This window comes from Streptopelia decaocto, assembly GCF_964273445.1.
Source record: "Streptopelia decaocto genome assembly, chromosome: 7".
NCBI lineage: Eukaryota > Metazoa > Chordata > Aves > Columbiformes > Columbidae > Streptopelia > Streptopelia decaocto.
Genome location: NC_138661.1, coordinates 32,801,028 through 32,828,836, shown reverse-complemented (window position 1 = coordinate 32,828,836; position 27,809 = coordinate 32,801,028). Strand labels below are relative to the sequence as shown.

At 34.0% G+C, this 27,809-nt stretch overlaps 1 protein-coding gene across 3 annotated transcripts in view; it reads right to left on the bottom strand.

The window, feature by feature from the left end:
* CDIN1 (CDAN1 interacting nuclease 1) overlaps window positions 1-27,809 on the bottom strand; it is a 127,329-nt gene that overhangs the window by 48,912 nt on the left and 50,608 nt on the right. For 2 of the 3 annotated variants that reach the window (XM_082059106.1, XM_082059108.1), the window contains 5 exons: window positions 25,513-25,592; window positions 25,094-25,143; window positions 22,282-22,349; window positions 17,219-17,284; window positions 13,662-13,767 (listed from right to left, as the gene is read on the bottom strand). In XM_082059106.1, coding sequence (XP_081915232.1) covers window positions 13,662-13,767; window positions 17,219-17,284; window positions 22,282-22,349; window positions 25,094-25,143; window positions 25,513-25,592 — 370 coding nt within the window. The remainder of the gene's footprint in view (window positions 1-13,661; window positions 13,768-17,218; window positions 17,285-22,281; window positions 22,350-25,093; window positions 25,144-25,512; window positions 25,593-27,809) is intronic. The other variant, XM_082059107.1, reaches the window with a different exon arrangement.

Below are 27,809 nucleotides of genomic sequence, written 5' to 3'. Positions count from 1 at the left end.
CTATGAGTGTGTTTTATAAGGTACTTGGGCAAGCAATTAAAAATACAAAACTGATAAGAGTTTTAGCATTTGCTGAAAAAGCACTTTGGAGAAGCTCATTTACTTGTAAAACATCTTGCTACACAACTTGCATGCAGATTCATTTGGTACTCAGCTATGACAAACCAACTGGTCAACCAATTGATGTGTGCGCACCAGGGTGAGAAAAAAATTCCTCAGGAAAGCATGAGGCTAAACAATGGAGCAAAACTACTCTAAAAAGACAGCAGCCAATGTTGTTTATGAACCATTGATTATCACATGCAAGTTAAGTTGCTCCTAGTTCACCAGAAGTGGTATAACTCAATAGTGCAGAACAAGTACTTTACTAACTTTTCAGCATGCCACACAACCTAAAACATGACTAGCAAATGCAATTTTTGATTACATGAGAAGAAAAAAGCAGAAACTGGAAATATACTTTGCAATGTATTTTTTTCATAGCATATCACATAGACATGTATGAGGAATAGGAGCATACTGACTCTACCAAACAGGCAAATGAACTTCTGCCAATATGTCGGTTATGTTGTTCTGTGGATAATTATGATAAAATAATTTTATATTAAGAAGCTAAATGTTCACCTTATTTACCAAAAAAAAAAAAAAAAAAAAGTTAAAAACATAACAAAATAAATAAGCCCAAACAGGTAAATAAATCAGTTAAGAAAACCTGAAATATGCTCTAACATGCTATCCATAGTTTGTGTGTTAAAAGCTAAAGGACATACTTCTACACACAGAAAACAAAGCCATGACCGCTGTATGGACTAAAGAATATTTTCACAGCTATTCTTCCTCATCCTTGGAAACATACGTTACTTAAGACAGTAACATCCTGAAATTTTATAACATTTTGGATTTCTCTGAAATTAAAGGTCCATTTTATTGTTTTTTAATTAAATCTATTTCCCCGAAAGGTCTTTAAAGGCACTACAAACTACCTTGCATTTTATTATTGCTGACAGTTATCTAAACCATGCTTGAATGCTTTCTTTATCCTTTAGTGAACAATTGAAAGATCATATGCTAAAAAGTCCTGTGCTTTCTTCTTCTAGCCCTATAATTAAGGCATTTTAATACATTTCTTCATAGTCATTAAGAGAGCACAATGTTAAAAACTAATGAAATGAGACAATTTTGAGTTTAACAACCATAAATACATACAACATAAATTTGTCTCAATTGTAGATATGAAAAAAAGCCTTCTTGAAATCACATGATGAGATTACTGAATTGTCAAGATCCTGCTCTTGCTGTCTAAGGGTATTTAAATGATGTATGACAATACTACAGTGTTGTTACATACCCTACAAGAGAGGTAAACATTTATGTCAAACATTCAAATTCCATTGGTTTTAGTATGTTTTTGTTTACCTTATATATATGCCTATAAAAAAGTAGTATTGCTGGATGATGCTGAAATGGAGGAGGAAAGAGGAGAGAGGAAGCAAGACAAAGACATATGAAGGGAAAAATGATCATAGTCAATTGTAAAACCCCTGACATATAAAGTAAAATAGCACTATAATAACACCTACTTACAGAAGCACTTTAATAATGCATATGATAGAATAAACAACAAGATTTTCTTAATTTGGATATTTTTTTTTCCTAAGAAACAGAGTTCACTATATTAATGTATCACACATTTTTGCAATAGACACGTTAATAAGTGTTCTCTTTCTTTTCACTGTGAAAGGAATTTCAGGTTTCGCTTTTATATTAATATTAATATATATTTAATATATATTAATATTAATATATTTTATAATTAAATATAGGGTGAAACTTTACTATAGCCACATTATTACTGAGTATTCCCAAGAGGTATTACTAATGAGCAAATCATACAGCTTATCTTTTAAAACTAAGTTAAGTATTTCAGGGTGTAAGTTCTTTACAGTTTCTTAACTAAATGTTGAAAAGATGCAATGCAACATAAAGCAAGAGGATTACAGATTTTTTTTTTCCTTAAGATAGGCACAATCACCAAAAAGAAGTTGCTCTCCAGAAGATTTTTAGGGTTGTCAGACTGTTCTATTATAAACAACCTTATTAGTCCTTTATAATTACAATAGGTACCCCTGGACAAGATCGAGCAGACATGACAAATGCTTCTGATTTCCTTTTAAATCAAATCTGGAAGGTCATCGCTGAACAAACAGAATGCTATACAACTGGGGCCATAAATTGTGAAAGCTAAGAAAAAGGTAAGTTTTTTTGATATTCAAAATTGAAATTATTCTGTTCAGGCTTTTCTGTGTAAAATCAAGAAATAAGGATGAAATAGCTTAAAAAAAAGATAAGTAGCTAAAGAAAAAGAAACCCTTACAAACTTCATTATCACCTTTTTTTTTCGGCAGCTGAACCTGTACTTTAGTGTTTATGCAATGTCTTTAAAGTAGTTGCTTATCTTACAAATATGTTCTTGAAGATAATTCCCTAATAAGGATTTCCCCATGTTTGTGTTTACCTTTTCTTTTTCAGTGTTATGATGAAACTATGGACAGTTAAAAATAACACAAAAGTTAGTCTCAAAGCTACAGGACTTGCTGTTGTCCTCAAATCAAACCAGTAAAAGGATAACATACTACTGTGCATTTTCCCTAACATTTTTATTTTGGCTTAGGATCATTTAACTGTACTGGTAGTTTTGGATTAAATTTAATTTGTATGGACATAAACAGTAACTTAAATCAATGGAACTGGAAACCAATTGATGGATATCACTTTTAAATCTCGTTTCAGTTTGGAGAGGAAATGTAAGGATTGAATTAGAAAGCTGTAAACTCTTGATGAGAATTAGTGGTATAAAACAAAAGAAAATGAAACCTTCTGTTATTTTCCTTACAGTTAGGCTGAATGAAATTGTAAATCAACAAAAGATTTGGATAACACTCACATCAACAGCTTTACCTAATAGAAGTTCTAACAGAGCATTGAGTATACAATTTGAAACAAATATAAAATAAATATGAAATACGAATGACTTTTAAAAGAACCATATGAGAAGCAAAACATAAAATCACCAAAATTCAAGGAAAGGAAATTTGAACTGAAATGTATGATAGGCAATTAAGTACCTATTTTGACAATTTTAAGTGGTCAAGTTTTTAAAGTATGACACAGAAACCTTAACCTATCCATACATGAGTGATAAATGAGGCATTTTGTGTCATTACATTCCCATAAATCACTTTCTTTAACGGCTGATAGCTTTTATCAGGTCTAACCTTTTCAAGCTTCCATCAGAATGCTAACATTTTCAACTTTGACACATATGCAGTTTACAAATTCTGCAGCTGATTAACTCTGGACAGAAGCTCACTGCCATCATTGTCTTCTTCAAGTTAACTTGCATCCTTCGTATGCCAGAAAACCTCACTTAATGCATTGAGCTCTGTTGCAAAGGATGCAAGATATTTCTCCTTTTGAAACAAAAAAATGAGATCATACTTTCAAAATTACTCTTCTACAGAGAGCCTGAAATATGTATACCTCTCATTATTTAAAAATCAAGTAAATAGTATAATCCAAATAGACATAAATAATGTGATCAACACTTGCCTTCTCTAGGAACTAAAATTAAGTTACATATTTGCATGACACACTCCATTTTTTGTACAATAGCTGATAAAATAGCTGATAAAAAACCACCTAGGTGTCTGTTTTCAAAAATGCTTTAACTTACTGTACCATTCCAACAATGATAAGCTAGCAACACATAGTAAGAATGGTAGTAATGCTTTCGTCTAAACACCTGCTTTTTCACTATTTTTTTTCAATTTAAAACTGTACAGAATATAATTTAATTCAGATGTATTTCATTTAATGAAACAAGTAGTGAAACATTCATGGAAATGCATTTACAAGATATAATTGATCCAGACACCGAAACAAAGCTCAAGTTTAAAGAGATACTGTCTTTAATAATATTAGTCAGACTGAAGAAATTTTCATGTTGGTTGTGTGACCACCGGAAGCCTGGTACTTCAGATGGTATTAGTTTTGATAAGAGCTAACTAGACATCAAACGTAAATAATGAAACCTGAAGAGACAGGCTTGGACCATGCAAATAGGAATGTCTGCAGAGGCTCTTGTACAGTTGATTATCTCTTGTTGATAAACAACATATCTTAGAAATACAGTGGATGAAGGACAAATTTTTTCAGCATCACAGCTAAACCAGCCTTGCAATCTCTAAATTATGGCCTACCCATGAAAAAGGTACAAGTTCTTTATTTCACTACTAATGTCACACACGTCAGAGAAGTTGTGCAGTTATACTTTGACAATTCAGATGTAAATCTTGAAATGTCTGTAAGTATTCATGACAAATGCAGATTTACCATTTAAAACAAAAGGACATGACTTCTTGATGTTCATATCAAAGACTAGTGATGGATGAGAGCATGCTAATCAAATGACAAACCAGAAGGAACACAGATGCTTGCTGTTATGATCAGGAGAGGGAAATGAAGATCTCCTTCCTAAATTAAGATATAAAACATTCTAAAATTATACACACAAATATATACTGAAGTTTGCATAGCGCATTGTGTATGCATAGGAACTTGGTATGTTCTCAGGTAGACATGCTACAAATGCTAACTACAATAACTGCCAATTTACTTAAGATCAGAAGAAGCCACACACAGTAAAGAAAATCAAACATTGGCTTTGATCGATTCCAGTTAATTGCTTATGAATTTATATATTCAGAAGCAATTTTAGCTTTCCTACATGAAAACTCTCAAGTAATGAGAGAGAATCATTTAACCATTTGGTTTTTTGTAATTTGTTTCCTCCTGCCTTAGTTCTAGGTTTAAATTATGCTTATGTGAAATTACACTTATGCAATTTCAAATTGCATAAAATCAATGTAAACATTACTGAAACAAAAACATAGACTGTTTATGTGGGATGTGATATTGCAAGACAAAATTAGAACTTCAAAACCAAATTTTTGTTGTAAACTTTTACGTTTTTGATACTCAAATAATCTTATTTTAGTGTCTTGCTTTATGTGTACCCAAAATGCCTCAAACTAATTAGGTATGTTTAACAAGAACAGTTAAACATCAAGAACTTTGCTTACTAAGCATGAGAGTCATAACCACTGTCAGTGAGAAAGCCTAAACTTTGTTAAATTTGGAAATTTGCCTGCAGTTGCAAGGTCCAATGAGGCTAAATGATACTTTCACAAAGTACTTGTGAAATGATTCAACTCCTTGAAATGCACCTTTCTCTTTCTCCTTTAAGCAGGTAGTAAGTATAAAACAGATCCCTCTGATACCTGTTTCGTTAAACTGCAATGAGAGAATAACTTCTTGATATCCTCAAGAAAGTGTCCCAGTCACTCTAGTTCTGACCAGAGAAAGAAAAGCCACTTTGCTAACTGGAGAACTATTCATAAAACGTACTTGTTTATACCTTGCTATAGTTATGAAATCTACAAATAAAGTACTAAAAATGTAAATATGCTGTAATTCAGAATAACTGCATTAGAAAAAGAGTTCCCCACATACAGTTTTCAAGAATTTACAAGAAGAAACATTATATAATCTGTAGAAAAGTACGTAATTAAATATAAACTGGTGATGCCGAGGGTGAATAATATATTTGAATTAAAAAATATTCTTAATGCAAAAATATTTCTATTATTGTTAAAATAATTTTAACCTGACCCTTTAGACAGAAAGACATTCAAAGTAAAGAATTATATAATGCCTGTTTGAAGTGTAATGTTTAAAAAAATACACTGACACCAAGAATCACTTTGCTCTGCTACTCAGAAGCCCTAATAAGACACATCTGATGATGTGCTTAATGCAACTTATCCAAATACCCTGAGTGCCTCCTTTAATGCAGGATTAGTGCCCTAGGAAAGCAGATTCTTGTGCTCTGGCAACAGTTTCAACTCTGGGTAGTTTCAATACATGCTTTTCAGTCTCATCTTTAAATCAGAGAGACTGCTCTCAGAGAGGCTGAACAGTAACTTGGGACTCCACAGTGACACTGTATTTCTTTTTGCCTAAGCCAAGATTTCCTGGACAGAAGGAATTTGTGCAACTGTGTGTAAATGTGACTACTGACCATTAACTGGCCAGGGACTACTGAATCTACTCATTTTATACCTCGTATTTCTCTTAGATTATGCACTAACCTCACCCGTCTCATGTTTTTATGTGCTTTATTTACTGTGACTCCTATCTGTAATCAGTTACTGACATTACTTATTTTTTTCCCTATATTAGTACAAATAGTTTTATATTCTACATATAGCAGTTTAGCATTTAATGTATTAAAGGCTGCTTAAGACACAACTAAATTCTTCTACCTCTTGGACCTTTTTTGAAAAATTTACTGGATGCCCAATATATATAATATTCAATAGCATGTGAGAATAATTTTTATGCAACTCTGATAGTTAGAAAGATAGATAACTCAATTATTAGATCATCTATCAAAATATTCAGATGTATAAGAGGCTACTAAAAAGATTGATGACTGAGAAAGTCCACTGATTCTCTAGCCATCATATTCACACATTTGGCTAGACAACATTTTTCGCTGCTTTCACAAGCAAGCTTCATTACCCATCACTCCACTGAAAAGAGTTTATTATGAGGCTGCCATCTTGGCAAGACTATTATTTAGATGATAAATGTTGGGGGAAAAAGTGTGTCTAGATTTTTTTTTTTAAGATGAGCTTTTTGACAGATAAAACAAACAGCATCTACATTTCTAATTAACTTAAATTTGGCATATACAAATACAGGTCAGTAAAGCTATGATATGCTACTAGATTATGTTCTGCCTGAATTTTGCCCTTCATTTGTAAAATGTAAATTAACTAATTAGAAGAAAAGCAGCATTATTTGTGACAAAATGCTGCTTCTACTTCTTTGCTTTGTGACATTTATGATCAACTGTAGTCTTTCACTCTAACTTCTTATAGATGGATAATTATTCTCATGCTAATTTATTAGGCTTTATTATTTTAAACCAAATGAAAACTTGAGATTTCTGAAGGCTAGGAAGCACAACACACTGCAACACGCAGCTAAATTACATAGTTGCCAGCTTCACTTCATTCACAATATTATGCTGTTTACATGTACATGTTGTATGAAGATACCGCTTTCAGTATTCAAGTACCCGACTCAAAGGAAAATCTCTATTAGTATTAAAATTTCCTCAAAATCTCTGTATCATTTTGTGCACGATGCATAGTAAAAATAATATACTTATGATTTGTTCCTTAGTACTAAGAGTTAAATTTTGCTTTATACTCCTACTATCCTCCTCAACTATCATTTGAAATGGATTAGAATAGCAAATATAGAATTACACAAAAGAAGGGGGAGTTGGTCATTCTTGAATTTCAGCCCAGCACCTTGACCTTGTTAAATAAAAAATATATGATATCATAGTTTACAGGAATTCTTTCTGCTTTGGTTTGGTTCAGTTTTAACTATCACTAGGTAGGTAAAGACTCAATACTAAGAAATACATTGAAAATGTCAGATGTAAATGTCAATTAAAAATTACAAGGAATTCTGAAAGGTAAGGTCTGTGGGGGGTTGACATTCTTTGACATAGTGGAGTGTCTGCAACCAGGCCCTTGGCAAGCATAGCAGGATCTATCCTGTCAGCTCTTATCGTACATAAACCTAGATGCTTGTCTAATCTGAATGAGAAATACCAGGAAAATTGGAGCTGAAGCCTTGCAGTAATGTGGACAAAAGCTGAAAATGCTCTATCTGCACTACATGAGTCTCCTGTGACATGATAATACTTAAGACAGTACAGAGAAAGATAAGAAAAAAATAGTTTAAACAAAACTATATATTGTTTCATTTACTACTTTTTAAGTCTAAAATGTAACAATCTAGCTTAAGTAACAGAACTAAATTATAATGAAAATCTCAATTCATGTCCACAATAAACACAATATCTAAAGAGAACGACACATGAAAATATATACTCTATTATTATTATCAATCATTCAAATGTAAATGCTAATACAATATGGTCTGTTCTTTCTTTGCTTTGACAAAAATTAGTTTTGATACAAAATAAAAAAACCTAAATTGCTCAGCCAAACAATTAACATTATAGCAATGGATATATTATAGTTTATTTATTATAATGTATTATTATAGCTAGGCATAAGCCGTGGTTTCAATGGAAAATGTCTTTAGGCTGTTATTCACCCATGTTGTTAAATAGGGGATGACTGGCAAAATCTAAAAATGTTACTTTTGAGCTAAAGCAAAAAAAAAAAAAAAATTCATAAACAACATGTTGATTTTTATATTGTTCATGTGTCATTAAATAAAGATAACAATTATTCATGTCAAATGCTGTTGGGAATTTGCTAAATATATCTAGAAGACCTGTGAAGTGCAGAGGTAAGCGTATAGATATGTCTGTGTGTATCTATGTGTGTGAGTGTACACATACATCTGTTTTTATCTTGCAGCAGAACAGAGAATGCTACAATCTTCACAAATTAAACCATTGCATCTGTGTACTAGCATAAAATCGCACTATTCACTGCTTTTCAGGCTCTTATTGTCTATAATCAAATGTAACTTGCTCATTGCTACTAAGGTTAGCAAGTTGGCATGGCAAATTTCAAAAAAGGTGAATTCTTTTTGAAGAAACTTATCAATACATTGTCCTAAGCAGCAAAAATAATCATAAATTCTTCTTCTATCTACATCCATTTTTATTTAAGATGAATTTCCTAATTCAAGCGGATCGAGGAGGAAGAGAAAAGGAGCAGAGCAAAACCCAGCACGTGTGAAAAACTACAAGCGTTAGATAGCTAAACAAACCCTAAGTCCCTCAGTGTTGCAGTAAGGTCAAAACCTTTCAGCATTGTACCAGTGTGTCAAAATATGTCAACAAACCATCATACTGTAAGAAGAAGAATGACCTTTCAGTTCTTTATGTTTGGGCTGCCAATGAAGCTTTGGATACTGGGTATGCATGAGCAGTTTTCCTAGCCACTTGACAAATGCAACTCCCAAGGTTTCCTCCAAGTCAAGCTGTTATATCACTGGCTTTTAACTCACCAGGACAACTTTTTAAACCATTTGCAAGTGGAGAATATTGATCTTGTTATAGAACAGACATCCCTAAATCCACAGCATAACTTCCTCTTCCCCTACGACCTCCAATCAGACAACAATTACTTAAACAGTCTTCACAGTAACTTGTCAAACCATTTTAAACAGCTAAACAGAAAAAAATGTATATAATTCTGATATTCTGATTCAGCCTTTGCTTACATATGATTCATCTTTTAGTTAACTGCAAATGAGGTTGAACAGAACACTATTCTCAAAAAACCCTAAGAACACATCATCATGTTTGTGAATGAAATACAATCGTTTGCATTTTTTCTGTTCAAATTTATCTGAAATACCTTTTTTTTAAATCTACAGGACTCTATGATTATTTTACTATGACAGTTAGAAACTGAAGTCTCAAGATCAGATATAATACATTAATTAACAACACATTTAATCACAAATTTAGGTTTCCAAAACCGGTGGTTACTATTTCAAAATTACCTATGGAAAACTTGCTTTTCTTTATTCTTTCAAAAAATAAGAACCACTGGACTAGCAACATTTAGAATACAAGCAATTGGGGAAAGGAATTTAGTAGAGGAATGATTTACCATTCTTATTCAAAGAAAGGATGAAATGCTTCTCTTTCACTATGTGAAATTACCTTTAGTTTAATATCAGTGTCAAATATGACATTTTCCTACGGTCTTCCTCATATATAGTAGTTTCTTTAGCTAATAACGGCATCAAGCTTTCTCCTGGGACTCTCTAAAAATTACATTCCAGGATGTACATATGCCTTAGCCAGGCTTGCAGAAGATAGAAAATGTAAATTGCTGTATTTGAGTTTATAGCTTCTTACAGCAAGTCACTGACAGTGTATCTACTAATTACTATTTGAACCGTGTGTTGCTGATCTCTATATGCCTCAGAAAACAGCAGTCATGCCTACCAGCTCTGACTAACAGACTTTGACATCTAGGGCTCCGATTTTTATTTAAGTTAGAAAAAATTATAAAATTAGACACTATGGGAAAAGAAGAAACAGCGGCATTCATTTAAACCCTAAAATAATTTACAATATGCTCTTAAACCCTGTTTTAAAGCACAATCTGTGTTACTTCCTGTTCATACTCTCCAAATTACGTTTGGTCACAAAGACTGTTCAACAGTTTTTATCCTCATGGTTTCAAGAAATACAATAATGTAGACCAGTGAACAATGGAAAGTGTGGTATCTACTACACGTGCACAAAACAATTACATTTTGTGCGTGCAGCTCTCTTGTTTACTCAGTTACAGTGAAAGCTACAGCCTGCTCAGTGGTTGTCACCACTTTGAAGGAACAAACATATTGAGGGAAGAGACTAAGTACACAGATCATTTTATACTAAGTTTGTTCAGAATACAGAATAGCTTTTTTCTAAAACATCAGTCTGCAAATCAGTCTGGGAATATGTTTTTCGTTACTTGTTTTCTTTTCCTGTCTCTTTATTATTGAAAATTCTCCATATCTGAACAGCATCTTAAATTACAACTGTGCAAGCCCACTGCCAAGGTACACTTTGTACATTTTTAATGTGAAGCTTAATTTGAAGATGAGGTTGCAGTGCAGCACTGCAACTGAAAATTGCTTAACAATACCATTGATGTATGAGCCATAAAAAACCTTGCTAAGCTGTCCCTGCAGAACTCAGAGTAATAAAAAGGTGTTCTTTTGCACTGAGGTGAACAGACATGGTTGACTGCATCTAGGGAGCTGTTCTGTTAAATGAGAAAGTGCCATTTCTTTCCTGTCAGTACAGACCAATTTAAGACACTCACAGATTTAGTTAGCACAGAGTACAAGATTTAATGAAATACACACATAACAGCAAACAAACCACAGCTATGTTCAAAGCTTTCAGGCAGATTGTGTGTAGAATTAAACTTACGTCAGTGACAGATGTGGGAAAAAAAAATAGAAACTTCTCCAGTTTGGCTCCAACTTCTCAGAGAAACAATAAAAAGGCTGAACAGAAAAGGTCTAAAATTTCTCACCTTCATTCCTTTCAAAGTATCTAGACATGTATTTCTATCCACATCTAAAAGGTGATGTTACAGTTTTTCTCTCCAATTTCATTTTGGCTTTAAGATCAACCAACAGATCAAGTTTACTAAACCCTAAACTATCAGCTGAGTATCATGATATCTCTATTGTGAACTGATGCATCTTCTCCAAATGATTCCTCCTTCAAGAGGAGAGGAGACACACAGCTGTGCTGAATTGACTGGGAAGCTCCTTCTCACTTGAGAGATCCTTGCACAGGCTGATTAAATCATACACAATTGATTCACAGTTTGTGCAGCTATACCTGTGTCTTTTTGTATAAATAGTTTCAGACAGCAATGAAAGCTAACTGTCTCACCTACATGCAACCTGATCTGTCAACAAGTGCTCACTAACCTGAAGGTCTTATTAAAAGAAGCTGCAGTAACTCAGAATTCATTTCAGAAGATGTGATACTATCAGTTTGGCCAAGCAGCATCGAAATTAAAACTAACAGGATTTGTTCTTTAAAAAAAGACCCACAGGAAATCTTCCTGATTTCCATGGTTAACCTATCACTAAATTCTGGATTCAGGGAGCAACAAATTTCACTATGGAGATTTCTAGTCTCCTTTATATGAATGTAAGGTCACAATATTGAAGAGCCAACATTTTCTGCAGTTGTTTGCAATATGAACAGCTACAACAGAAGACATGGCAAAACCTCAGAACTACCTCCAAACCAGTCTTATCAATCCACATGTCAGTTCAGTCTAGCTTTTGCAAAATTAAAGGTACTTGACTAGCAGCACAGTGAGAGATGTTATTCCATTTTTGAACTTGCAATATTAATGATAACATTAAAATGAAGTTAGCTATGTCTTCGTTTCCTGATAAAAACATAAGAGAAGTTTCTTTTGGAAAGGTCAGATTTCAACGGTACACACTGTTGTCAAATGTTTTACATGTTTTAAAGCTCAAAACAAAATTTGGATAGCCATTTTGTTCAGCACAAAACAAGACAGAAACTACAACTTCGACTTTGCAGTGGCAACTTTACTGCAAATAACAAAGGGACCAGTGCCTTCATCCTAATTATCTACTCAACTTTCACCCTGTCTCAACTTGGTATCTTTATGCTCATGTTATCTATTTAAAATTCACTTTTTGGAGCTGCTTTTCTCTGATACCATCACAGATTCTGGTTGTAGGATTCGCATTATTTCCTGTAGTATAATGTCTTCATCCAACAACTGACAGTCTTCCTGAGCTTCCCATTACCTTGATTCAAGTTTTCTAGCATTGTCAAATACAAGCAGGTCCTTTTCATGTCAATCAAGAATGTTGCTGCAGAGCATGATTCTGAACCCTGATGGTGATATTCTCAAGATTTGCTTTCCACTTCTCTGCTGATTCCTGTAGAATCTGCTTTTAAGATATCTTCCAAGCCAAGACTAAGATATTTTCACCTTGACATTTATCATATTCAGCTAAATACTAATGATTGCTAGACTAGCACCCAATGTTGGCACACGCTGTCTCTTTCTTGCATGTTCACATTTGTGTCATCTTCTCTACTACCCCTAAGATTCCATTGATGCTCTCTTGTGAACACTGAGCAGACTTCTAAATTTATGCTTTTAAAAGCTTATTAAGCTTTCATTTACTCATGACATTCCTTTACTCATTACCTTGCTTAGGGTTCCACCACATACAAACATGGAGTTAAAAGATGAAGCATCTTGTTTAGGATTTTTTTTTTTGAAGAAAAATCCTCCAGTTAGGAGGCTTCTAATACCAAAGAAAGATATATAAATATACAATAACAACTTTTATAAGAATAAAGCAGAATTATTTCAACCATTTTAAAAATAAAAGATCTTTATACAAATACCATCAACATGTTCAAAAATTCTGTCTGGTATAACTAATCTCCCTGCTTATGTTCTTGCAAATACTTACTTCATTTTTTAGCTTGAAGATAATTGTTATCACTGTTTAAAACATAGATAACATACAAAAACCTTTATTAAAAAAAACCACAACAAACAACCAAAACGAACAGTGAAACAGTACTGTCCTAGATAGAATGAGCAATAAAGTTCTTTACACACATGGCCCACTTGGTTTGTGAAGATTTTATAACAAATCTGGCAACTTGCAGGTATTACAAAATATTACAGCAAAATCTTCCTTCAAAGTCAAGTACTAAAAATAATGACATATAACTTCCATATCAAAGTAACTTAATCTGTCATCCAGCATCATTGTAAAATCACCATACATATCTGCTGCACTTTAACAATTATGATGTGAATTTTTCACAAGTATTTCAGGATCCCAATTTGACATACTGATTAACGACATCCAAAATGCCAGATTAGTAACATATATTTTGTTCACATGGCTTAATATGATACAAAAGTCACTAGTGCTTTTTTTCCAGTAACTTCTCTTAAAAATGCAGTTCTATTTATGTGTAAGGAAAAATAACAGAAATGTACCTGTTCCAGTAGCTCCAAAACTGGTCCTGCAAGTATGCTTGGTGGCTGCTTTCATCACCAAATGAGGCTTTGCTTTCAATCCAGTGAATTATATGTCCTTCAACAGCTAAGGTGACAGCAGAAAATAAAGTGAACTCTGAAAATCAAGCTCAACAGTCTGAAAGAATGTGCTTGGGAATATCCTGTTTACCCCAAAATCTACCACATAATTCATGCTTGCAATAGATTTATATATTTGTAAAAATATCTTTCTAATATGCACACAGGACTTTTTTTTTAAGTACCAAAAATATATTAATGGACAGTTACATCAAATACAGTTTCATTACACCCTGTTCTATTTATCTGCTTTTATTCTAACACAAACAGAATGTAAAGAAAAAGACACTAGAGTAAGGTGCAATTGCACCCTACTTTTACCCTCACTTTGCTGGAAAGGACTTGTCAGGAAGGAATCGAAAACTTCTGGTGATTAACAAGAACAGTTAGCTAAGGTGCTAAAACCAGAAACTTCTCACCAATTGAGAGTGGAAGGTGCGAAAATGACAAGAAAGTTTTTCATAGATATATATCTGCTTCCTTACTTTTGCAAAACCAGTAATGCTTCACCAGAAAGGAATTAGAAATAAGAAGGCTCATGTGAAAAAATGTGAATTTGAATTTCTGTTTCTTTCAATGCTGTGGGTTTTGCTTTAATTCATGTCTTTCCTCATTTCTTGCAGGAGTGAATTTCTAACATTAATACAATTATCTTTTTTTTTTTTGGTAAAAGAAATTCCTCTCTGAAGATGGTAACATAATTTTGCAGGACAAATCATAAGAATCACTCTAAAGGACCATTCTTTCCCCAGAAATGTAACGTGGAGTATCATTAATGAGGTCTTTCAAAACTTTTCCTTCATTTTGAGTTCCCTACGATATCCATAGCCATGATGTCTTAGCCTAAGTTCAACCTACAATGAGGCAACCAAAGGGCATGCAGACCCAGAAACACGGTACAGAAATATTAGAAGAGTCTGTGGCAGCACATCCACTACATACTGTAAAATTACTTGGAAAAGCTGGGTAAATAACTCATGAAGTCACCACACTAAACTGTATGTACCACCACTACCTCCTGACAGTAATCAAATTAATTTATCATAGAATCATAGAATAGTTTGGGTTGGAAGGGACCTTCAAGGGTCCAACCCCCCTGCAATGAGCAGGGACATCTTCGACTAGATCAGGTTGCTCAGAGCCCTAGCCAGCCTGGTCTCGAATGTTTCTACCTACCACACCCCCGGACAACCTATGCCAGTGTTTCACTACACTCATGCTGCCATTATCCCTTGTCCTATCGCAACAGGCCCTGATAAGAAGTTTGTCTCATCTTTCTTATAGGCTCCCTTTAAGTATTCAGAGGCCTATACTGTGTAGGCTCATACTACTACATCCTCCACCCACCTTCAACAGCTTTAGACTCCAGGAGATAAAACAGCTGAGGCATAAACTGTGTAGTCAGTTGAGAAGCAATTTCTAAGAAACATTTGACTTTCCTAGCTATGTACTGAGTCATGAAGAAGAGAATCCAAGGACTGCCATACATTAGTTTGGATCAGACAGCAAGTAGAAAATTATTTCCTGCCAATCTCAAGTGAATGAAATAATTTGAAGAAAGTAATGCATTATCACTATTCAGATTTTTAGAGACAAATCCATGCAAATACTTCAATGGTTATTTTTAACCTTCTTCCTAGTAGGATAATATTACAAACCCAGGAATTCTTTTGGGCGTTGTCCAGTTTGCCTTCTCAAGCATTAAAAAAACTAGCTCCATCTTTTTGCTTTTCTGGCTTCCATCTAATCAGGCTTCTGAATTGCTGGGATATAACCTTATCTGTTTCTAACATAAAAGTGAGCATCTTAATACCAAGTACATATTGTGTATATTGTAGTCCACACTACTGGGGAATCTTATCAATGTATGTAACTATCTGAAGGTCAGGTGTTAAGAAGAGGGAGCCAGGCTCTTTTCAGTGGTGCCCAGTGACAGGACCAGAGGCAATGGGCACAAACCAAAACATGGGAAGGTCTGTCTGAACATCAGGAAACACCTTTGTACTAGGAAGGTGTCTAAGCACTGGCACAGGCTTCCCAGAGATGCTGTGGAGTGTCTATATGTGGAGGTATTCAAAACCTGTCTGGACATAGTCCTGGGCAACCAGCTCCAAGTGACTCTGCTTGAGCAGCTGACCACCAGAGGTCCCTCCCAGCATCAGCCATTCTGTGATTCTGTCATGCTACAATCTTCCCTGCTATCTTTAGACTTGATAAAAAACAACCATTCCCTCAGCCTTAGTAGCTTCCAGAGACCCTCCACAAATAGGAGGTATGGAAAAGAAGGAGTAGAAATTAACTGAAAACTCTCCCAAGCATGGCTTGACAAGAGTAAATTGCAGATCATCAGGATGCCAAATCTCACTTCCAAATTTGGTGTGGTTCAGTTAAAAAAAAAATGTTTTATTTTGTACATATAACCTCTTATTAACATCACTACCATTTTTCTTTTTTGGAAACTTTATTAGGAACACAAATATCATTGAGAAAAGTATTTAAAAACTTTTCAGATGTCTCTCATATACATATTTATCTATTGGATAACACATTATTGTGCTGAAATCTTAAGCACTTCTGAGTAGTGAGCCAATTTACAGTACACACTCAACTCCTTATACCTGTGTGCAAATCAGTTATCTCAGTAAGAATACCAACTGTTGTCAATATGAAGAACAAAAAACTAGTCAGGTATTTGACTTTCACACAGTGCTTTCAGCCTAGGCATCTGCACAGACAGGTGCAGAGCTCTATGAAGGTGAAGCAGAAGTCTTTTGGCATGAAAGCCAATTTACAAAAAGTGAATAATAATCCTTTACACCTGTGCAACATGAATGTTTTTTCTTCCATGGCCCAGCTACTAGGTCATCTGATTACTTTCTTACGCAGCCTCAAAATATAGATGAAATCTGACATAACCTTTATACCTATTTTTATTCCTTCTTGCTATGCAGGCTCTTTTAAAAAAATAGAGAAATGCAGAGTTGTATTTAGATGCAAAGTGATGGCAAAAGAATAACTGTACAATGACAAACCTTTATGTAATGACTTACAGGTGTAATGGTAATATACTGTTAAGATTGCTTTGAACTGATTTGGTGTAGAAGTTTAAGACAATTACAGATATTTCAGAATTAAGTTCACAAAGACAGTGGGCAGAGCAAGTTAAAGGGAGTAGGGACTTGGGGGTTTTTATTGTTTCCTGTTTCTGTTTTTCTTTTTTCCTTTTTGTGATAATGAGACAAAAACATGCAGAGACCAAAGAGGAAACACTGGGTAATACTACTTACAATCAAACCTCTCTGACTCATGCTAGAAGTTCTTAAAATTATTGGGTAACTACTGAAAGAAGAGACTAATTTGTAGTGTCCTATAATATACTTTACTTAAGTAGCCATAATATTTTAGCATGAACACTCCTACACTAAATAAAATCATAAAAATTCTTTTAAAAGACTTACCTACTGGCACTTCTAAAATGAAGTCTGGTGTTTTGTCATAACCCTTTGCACGAAGCTGATCTTCAGCTATATATAGAGAATAAGAACTATTGTTTATAAAACTATTTTATTAAGTAGGCATCAGTATAATCAATTTTATTTTAAATAAGAGTGCAAGAATTACTAATGTAGTCATACACATCTTTCTTATGCATGCAATGCTGTGTCAGATTAAATGAACCCTCCTGGAAAACCTGAAGCATGGATATAAAAAATGCTTCTTTGTCATCCCTGCATTTTTATGTCTTCATTATAAACATCATTAATTCAAGCTGTCATACACTATTTTATAACCCCCAAATATTCAAAATAAAGAAGTATATTCACTGATTGCAAGAAGAGTCTCTGCACATTAGGAAGCTGTTAAGATTAATCCTACCAACACCACAAATGAAAATATACTGTAGCTGCCTTCTTGGCTTTATTTTAATGTCAGCATAAAGCTGTTAAAAAAAAAAAAAAAAAGAACAAGAAATTCTGTCTCTTTCAGAAATTTATTAAAGCAGAAGCCATAATTTTAGTTTCTCTTGCATTTGGCATTCTATAGAATTTATCCAATTTCACGACACATAAATATTTAGAAATTCTGTTAACATTAACTATACAACTCTATTGCTTACAAATACTAGAGCTGAATATTTCAAGAAACAACAAGGAGCAAGCAAGATAAAACTGCAGAAGACAAAAGACACTTCCTTTAAAAGAAAAAAAAAAAAAAAAAAGAAACACCTTAACTATTGTCCTTGATTTCTGATACCATTACATTGGTATTTCTGAAACACCATTTCTCCATTAGAATTTGGAGTGACCTGGTCATTCAATTCCAGGCATGGCTTTCTGTCTTCACCCAAGCTCAACTAATGGCACTACCTAGTAACAAGTAAGGCTGTGTAGCCCCTTAACACCTACTGGGCTGTTGACATTGTCATGCATCCCATTCGCCTTTCTACATCACCTTTGATTAAAATTAATGGTCCATTCTCACTGTTGGGTAGCTTATTTCCAATCCATTTACCAGGTTAGGACAGTAGTTTCATGGCCAATGTTCAGAACTCAGTTTTAGAATACTTTGTGTATATCCTGAAAGGTCAGCAGTTTGAGTCCAAGTAACATTTTAATGTTAAGAAAAGCTCACACTTTTAGAAATCAAAATATTTCAGAAGTGCCTAAAGCAAATTTCCCTCCACTTTCTCATCGAAGAATGTAACTGTGAAGTATTTTTTTATATAGGGAACTAGTACTGAAAGTGGCACAGGAGCTATTTTGGGAAGTTGCACATTCACTTAAGTGTAAATGGCAATGGTTGTTTATTCTTTTTGATAGTTGTGTATTTCTTTTGAAATCTGACAGTATTTCTTCACTGTAAGCATGCAATATTGCAAATACAAGTCTTTGCAATGCAACACTTCATTATGTCACCCAATCAGCTATTAAACTTTTCTAGGATTTGGAGACAGGCTTGCTTGTTGGCTATTTTTTCAAAGATTGTCAGGTACATTGATAAAACAAGGTTCTAATTTAGCAGAACCTATGAATAGAGGGTTTTATGCTATAAGATAAAAAATGAATTAAATGTTCTAAGTAATCTCTCAATTTTGATAAAAATAAAGAATAGTTCAGTTTTATTCAACTCTATTGAACTCTATCCTGGTCTTGATTGTTTAAAACAGTCAGAAAAAGACAACAGGATGTCCTAGCTGAAATTTTTATGAAGTGACAACAGAAAGTTCAGTCTTTTCTATTGCATCTAACAAATGGTAGTGTCACAAATTCAGGGAAATATACCTTAAAAAACCTCACTGAAAATCAAGACAGATGTAAAAACACCTCCCGATGGGTCAGTTTAGCAGGTCTCTGAACGGGAGTTTGCATCAGCATTACTTTTAATATTCTTCAGCAGACTTTTTTCAAGCATGTCCAATTACTTATAAAATCATTTGACACTAATGCATGGCTTGAAAAAGAACATTTTTGTTTGTTTGTTTTAAATTTGTTTCTGAATGTCTTCCCTTGGTTCCTCCTAACATATTGGGTTATGATAAACATTGAAAAATATGCTAAAACCCACGTTTATTATTGATACGCGTTGTCTGTCATGTGCAGGAGCATAATTATATATTACTCTTTCTTCTCTTTCTTCAAGTATTTGAAGCTTTATAACTTTGCAGAACAAAAAAAAAATTACAGAAACTCCCCACAGTTACCATAAACTTTTTTTTTTTTTAAAAAAAAAACAAAACACAAACCCCACCAAAAGAAAAGTTCTGCCTTTTCAGCCCAGATGTGTTTCACATTGGTCCAGAAGCTACAGAGGTAGCATTCTGCACCTTCAAACATCTTTTATCTCTTGCATGGATGACGGGAACAATTTAACAACTGCTTGAAAGGCAGCCAACAGCAGCTTGGACAGTTATATTTATGCATCCTCAGATTTGAAAATTACATTGAAACAGCCCTAATACGTAGTTATTCTACAGATTCCCCATTAATTTAAATTTCCAACAAAACTGGAGCTTCATGTTTACCATAACTTCACACTCCATCATAACCATTTAACACATCATTGTTCTTATACTAGCCTCTGGATATAATAAAGAAACTAAACATTCTTCTGTTGGTGCATGGATGAACAGCAACTGCAAATTTAAGATTACAGCAAAAAACACTGATCAGATTTCATTATTTATTTCTAGGCTGCTATTGAGGGACATCATGGTGGGAACCAAAGGACGATAAGATTCCAGACAAAGGTCAGCACCTTTCCATTATAGCTAAAAGCTTTCCTAATATATTCATGGCAAATATATAAACAAACAAAGATCCTATATAGAAGCTAGACATTCCTGGCATTTCAGTATGGCAATTGAAGCTGTTAGCCTGTTTTGAGAGAATGCTTCCATTGATCACTTTGATCTCAGGCAAAGTGACAAAGACTTGAGAGCTGTGTTTTTGCTGAAGAGAGGACGTTGGTATATGATGTGCTTGTCATGAACAGTGCATTAATAAGATGCAAACCACATTATTTTGTACAGGTTTCCAAGCAATTTCTGTGTGAATTCTGATCCGTAGGGTTTGAAAGCTAACTGCTCTAGAAACAGACAAATTATGTCCCAAACCTGAAAAGCTGTTTCACGCTCCAAGACTATAGTGGGGCTATTTATATCCACTGTGTCCTTGATTGTGCTTTCTTCTCCTGGAACAGACTCCCTGTTGCCCAGGTGAATGTAGCTGACACAAAACCCCTTACTACTATTGGAGAATAGTACACTGGAATAGTGCACTAACATGGAAACCGAAGAATTCTGTGTCTTTAACACGTGTTAAGTAGTAATGGAATTGTGAATACAAAAATCTAAGTAATAAGGCATCTTCAGAACTGGAATGCAGTCTTACTCATAACCTAACAAAGCCTGAATTTGTTGACCTATAGGAAATATTGTCATCTCTTCTGTTTTCTTCAAGCAGTTTTGGAACTACTTTTTCAGAAAGAAAAGGTTTTAATGCATGGGATTCAGTAGGGTTCACTTTAAATCACACCTAGAACCTTAAAAACATATGCAATGCACAGAAATAATAAACACAACCACTTAAGATGCCTTAAATCATGACTAAAGAATATTTCAGCATACGTAAAATGTAAACAATAAATTGTCTCATTTTATATCCTTATATTCTAATGCATTAACCCATTCTAGATATTTTGATTTGACAGCACAAATTTTTTAGAGCTTATTTCTAAAGACAAAATTGATGCTTATCCAAGGTCATGAAACATTAAAATTTAAATCTGATTTATGTGCTACACAAGCTTGCACAAGCCAAATAAAATGATTATCGTTGGGTTGAGGATCCATTAGTGAGTCATCTAGTCCATTCCCTTGTATCGTGACAGGATTGATTTCATTACCAGCTTTGATGGATGATTGTCAAGTCTAGCCTTGAATTTTTCATTGAAGGTGATTCCATAACCTTCTCTGGCAGGCTGTTTTATACTTATTGTGCCTAGAACTGTTCAGTATTTTAACTCAACATCAACTATGCAATTACAGCTTAAGCCTATTACTTCTATCTCTACTCTTATACCCAAGTAGGAAAAACTACGTCCTCACATTTCCATAGTGTCATATTCATGTGAAATAGTTATTCCTGTCTTATATAAGAGCACATTAACGCTGTTCCTTAATCATATGGACAAATATTTTAAAAACCTTAATATACTTTCCAATTTCTTAAATTTGATTAAGGTTTCCAAAATTTTAACCGGAATCTAGTTCTAGGAGCGATCATAGCTTCTGGTAAAAGCAGCAAAATTCCAGATCACACAAATTTACTACAGCACTCAACCATCAACAAAAGATAGCATTTCACTTTGTTATTTTCTCATCACATAAGGACTCCAAGATTTAAGAAGTCATTAAGTTTATCACAATAAGAGAAATGATGCTTTAAACACTAATCATTGTTTTAATGACACTCACATACAAGAAACGTAGTGCAGGCTAGAAGAAAAAAAATGAAAATAACTTCCTAATTAATTAATCCTTAAAATACTTTAAATATAGGGATTGTGAAGAGTACTTGCATTGGTTGGGAGGCAGAGGGCAAAAATTCAGCAGAAACTGCACAGAAAGCTAAACGAGTGAATCCTCTAACAGCTCTTTAATACATAAAGCATTTTGAAGCTAATATTTCTTATGCTTCCTCCTAAGTCTCATAAGGCCTAGATTATGGCTAATATCTCATGACACCAAAAGTAATACTGCAGCAGATATTAAAGCATTTTTTTTCAGCTACTTATTCTATAAAATATTAATTGCAAGCCTGTGCATGTGCTGTATATATAGGGTATTAGGTAACTGAGTTCCTGCTCAGTTCTAAATCAATAAAAGATAACATGTACAGCATCAATCATTTTTTACTCTTCTTTTACTACCTAATACAAAGAGCATCAAGGCTTATTTTTTTCCTAAGTAAACAGTCACTGAAATCTCTGAAGTTAAAGATTCACTGGCTAGGATTCTCACCTATGAAAGAGAGATTTTTTTCCAAAAGCATTTCTCGCAGCAAGACTTCATGTTCATGCCCAATAGCGCTGATAGCTTTAGGTTAAGAAATGGAAGATTACCTTGGAAAAGAACCAACCCCAGAAAAACACCATAGGTAAAGTAATTAATGGTAAAATTACTTGCCTGGATCTGCATTTCAGAAGTGATCAGTGATTTGAACTCCCTTACAAGAATTAGCACTTTGTGAAAATCAGACTACTGTATCATCAGCATACATTTTACAAAAGTCCCGTTAGATCCTACTTATTCAGTATAAATAAGGGTATTATTTCCATTTTTGCTTTACTCACCCAAACTTAAAAGAAAGTGTGAGCTTAAAACGTCTCATTAAATACCTTTAAAGTTGCCCTTTACTGACTAGTGTACCAATTTTCTAAGTCAGCAAAGAATGAAATAAACTGTTTTTCCCTTATATTCTGAAATTGATAGGCACTACCTTCATCTGAAACATCTTATTGTAACAAAACATCCTTTTAATTGATTTTTCAAAAGCATGAACTAATGTCAAGGAAGGATGAAATAATATTTTACAGTGAAGTCCTTTTCACTTCACTGACGGCCTGTTGATCCAATGTGCTATTCTTAGCAATACGTAAAAAAGTCAACACATCAAATATTTTTAACGTATTCTCTTGGAGGTCTAAGTTCTATTCTGGAAGCTTTTAAGAAGAATCTTATGGAACATCATGATAAAGGATCTTACATTAAAAACAGTTAAGTTCCTAATTCTGTTTAGAGTAACTTTTGAAAACTTAAAACTACAGATCACCTTACCATTAATTACTTAATTTACATCAACACTTTATGCTGAACAGCAAAAAACCTAATAATATGGAATAATTTCATATATATATATAGTTTTTACCAACTGAAACTATATATTATGTTAAACTCAACTAGCATTACAGAACAAAAGGAGCAAATGAAGAATAGCAAAAAATGTAAGAAAAATCCTGCAAACAGAATTTATAATGCACCATAAGCAGAAACACTTAGACTTAGTCTATAATAATACCTGTTATTGATGTATGGCAATGACCATGGGGCAAAACTTGTAAATAACCTCACAAGCCATTTTCTACTCATGCAATCTAGCAGCCTAGTTTCCCGTAAGCATCTGAACTATTACTGAAAAATAGCCTCTTGGCATTTACAAAGAGGTTGACTTCATACTTTAGTCCATGCATATACAATTAGATAGTTATATTTAAAATCAATATGCAATCCTTCAGAAGACATTATGCTTTTAAAACCTTAACTTTAAATTGATTTTTAACTATTTTATGCACCTCGAAATTAACATCTAATTCAGCAACATACTTCCAGATAATGCACTTGCGTAGCTTAGTATTAAACTTTTCTGTACCAAAATGGAATTGAAAAACTCCTCATTATTCTCACTGATGTCACTACGTATTCAATGACTTGAACCAGAATCTTAAGTGGATAGAAAAGACCTTTAAGACTGTAGGCAAGTTATTCAGAAAAACTGTTCACAATTCTATATATGTGTTACTGTTACTTTTAAATATGGCACTTTAGCCAGATTGTTCATCAACAAAATATTAATCTTAGAATTCTGGACATGAAAATTAGTGATCAACAACCGTTTAAAAAGTGTAACTTATTAGATCAATCCACTTTCAGACAGCTGCATTTAATGTTGAAGATAGCCTCAAGGAATACTTAAAATTATGATTAAAACCACAAAATACAAATACAATTGGAAGTCTATTCTGCTGCTGTTAAAGTTCATGGAAGCAGAGTTGAGTCTGTAGTAGATACCAGGCAAGTATTTCTAGTGGAAAGAACATATTTTGAAGGGGTGACCATCACATTTATCACAACTACAAGAAATGTTGTTTTCATGCATAACTTAACATCACTGTTGCTTTCCTATCCTGCAACTGTACAGTGAAATCAACATCTTTCCCCAAACTGCACACAGAGATTTATACAAGGATTCTCTAGGGCTCAGGCAGGAACTGCCTTGCGGGCTTGCTCGGTGACAGCAGGTCATGATTTTGAAAGTGTTCCTTTGATAGCAGACTGAAGCAGAAGAACTACTCATTCAGGGCTTTATTAAAGCAGATTTGGGGCTGCAAAGATCGTTCCTAACAAATTATGACCTTAGTCTGGACTGCTCAGTACTGTGTGGAGCTCCTCTAGTATTACTGGATACTGAGGATCTCTGATTAACCATTTCAACACTTCAAAAAACCAAATCCCTTAAAATTCAAGCCGCATAGGGTTTTTTTTTACAGCTAGCTTCATTTCCTTTAAGAAGAAGAGAAAGTAACAGAATTGCACTGGAATGACAGATATGAGTTTAAAAATACTAATTGGTCAATTACAACTGAATTGCACTTGTTGAACAATATCAATGCAACTTATCAATTTAATCGCAGAACAGTTGAGACTGGAAGGTATCTGCAGAGATCATCCAGTCTACCTCCACCACTCAAAGCATGGTCAACTAGTCTTAATAGAAAAGCAGACATGCATTTCAGCTAATCAAAACCAAAGAGGTTCAATCAGGCATATGAACGTGTAGCCACCAAACTGACAACTTCCCGTGGTCTGTCTGATCTTTGTTAAACAGTATAAAAGAAAGCTCTGCGGTGACCCTCTAGCTGATTGAATGTAAAACAGAGGAGTATGAAACGTGTTTTGTGAAGCAGAACTTTATGTCAGGTTAAAGCTAGACACATCTCTTCCACACAGTCTAAGCTCGTCAATTGTGCACCTAAAATTTTATGGGAAAGGATACTGTTTGATGCAGTCCACCAGTGGTCCATAACAACAGTCGTTCACAGTACACTGCAGACAAATAAGAGAAGTAGTATAGTGATGGGTGACTACAAAACCATTACAGTTAAACAGTATCTTAAAAACAGTAATTACTTTTCTTCAAAAAGGCTATCAGATGCTGTTCAGATTTAATCACAGAAAACAAAAACTGCGTGCTTTTATTCACTATAAAAGCAAGCTATTAAAAAGTGAAAAGCTCCACTCAAAAATATTGCATTGCCGTTTATGGTGTACCCTGACCTCACTCATAGTTTATGATGACAGTAATTAAATGAGGTTTAAAATCTTTTACTCTGCTCGGCAGATAAAAGCATTGCCATAGGAAAGAAAAAAAAAAAAGACCAAAACCAAACAAAAATAGACAACAGTGATTAATACCTGATAGACTTGATTTGCTAGTACTCCATCTGGAATCTGAGAAGGGTCCCGTAGCATGCTATTTATAAGAGTTTTGGAGGCTAGAGAAACAAATAAAAACATACAAAAAACCTGTTAGTTCTGTTATCCACTTGGCAGGAAGAGAGACACACTTCTATAAGGAAAACATTGATGATGTGGGTAATTTTGAAAATTACTCAACCAGCAACTACAAACCTAAAAATGTGTAGCTCCTTAGCCATTCTGATACAATTAACTCTAAAAGTCTTGAAACACCAAAGGATTTTATTAGCAGAGGGTGAAAGCAGGCCCTTGTTTACTTATTTGGTTTCACTGGACAGTTTGTGCTCCAGAAGTATCATGCAGCTTGTAAGGAAACTGCTTAGTATGAAGAAAATGTACCTCAAAATAACCTCAATAACCTCCTCTCCTATGAGAATTTAAGGAAGAAGATATGTAAAAATTCAAAGCAGCCTTCAAAAACAATATTTGATCTCAGCAATCTTAGGCACTTTATAGCCTTGATGATTCCAGTTTAGCAGTTTTTAAATTTATTTTTTTACCTATCTACTGTTGACACATTTATTTGACTGTATTTAAAAGCTGGCAAAGGCTTTCTGTGCTATTTTCAAATGTATAAATCTAAGACACAAAAGAAATCAGAAGAAAATTTAGGATTATTTGTCAATCTTTTATTCACTGATGCAGATACTACGATGAAAAAAATAACATAAATCAGGAGATGCCTTTAGTTTATTTTCAAATACAGTCCTTTCAAGCACTGCATTGTCTTCTTTCCAGATGCTTAATCTTGGTAGTTGCATGTACCAGTTAATTACTAATAGTAGTGGAAAGACTTTATTCTAGAAAAATGCCTACTAAAACCATCAAACATTTCATTCTACAATTTCTCAGAAAAAAAACAAAAACCAAAAAACCAATGGTACTGCACAAGCTGCCTCCTTCCTGTGAACAACTGCTGATAGAGTTCAGCTGGTGCGGTATTTCTACCATTGAATCCTTATGTGTGGAGCAGGCTTGAGACCAGCCAGGTTTCCCGTGTTGCAAAAGAGCACCTGTGTGGCTTCAGGCAAGCTCCTTTAACCTGTGTGTGCTTCAGTTGGGTAAACAAAGTGAAAAACTACTCTTTTCCTACTCTTCATCTGTTTTGCCCCAACTCAGGGCCAAAGTTTTGTCACTCATCTAAGGCTTTTGATTCAATCACTGAGGACGTCGGGAAAAGGATTCCTGGAACCTGTGACATGAAGGGATCTGCCCTACAAGCAGCAATGCTACTACTATTTATGAATGTGAAAGGAGGCGGTCATTTTAATCTTCTCCCCAAAAGTCGTCTCTTAAAAGCAACAGATTCAGTTGAAAGTAGTATTTGCAAGGACATATTTTATTTAGAAAACTATACCCTAATGCAAAGGTATATAAAACCCAAAATGAGTTCAAAGGCTTTGCAAGAGCTACAAAGAATAGCCTCATCACAAGGAGCAATAGTTTGTGCAAATTTTTTTAAAGAGCATCATACACTTAGCCAAAACACTTCCGGATGTATCATGCTATATTACATATATTTGTATCTTATTAATCTCATATTAAATAAGTATTACTCTTATAATTGAATAGCAAGAATAAATAAGCATTTTACTTAAGCTTTTGTGCACTGTTAAAAAATGCATTTTGCACACAGAATAAAAGCTTTGAAAATGTGAACCATTAACACTAAAAATTAAAATAATAACAATCCTCTAGTAGGTAGGAATAATGCACAAATAACAGTTTGCCAATAGAGAGGTTGACAGAATGGTAGCGTAATGAAGAGAGTAACTGAGGAAGACTCAGTAGAATTCACTGATTTGAAGGGCTTCTGATTTAAGTATCATGACTTGATTATGAAAAAATTAAGCTATTTTATGACTGATCAAAAATGAGCAAAACCCCACAGATTCACATTGGGGAAATGCTTAACTGAATGCTATTTTGAGCAATGAGATAAAGGTGTAAAATAAATTTCCTCTATTTCTGAGACTGTCAACTTCAGTTTCTCACTTGAAGTTACCAGACATCCTATTCTTTACCTATATCAGAGTAATAATGAATTGACATATTGAATTTCATATTATGCTGATGTCACATTGGTTCTATAAGACTCTAAATTAAGCCTTTAAAAGAAAAGGCCTCAAACAAAACTGACTGCTATACTAGCTTTCAATATATTATCTTTCCTTTTTATATAAACATTATCTGCTTATGTAATGTCCTGCAAAATTAAAAAAACCCCTGCATAT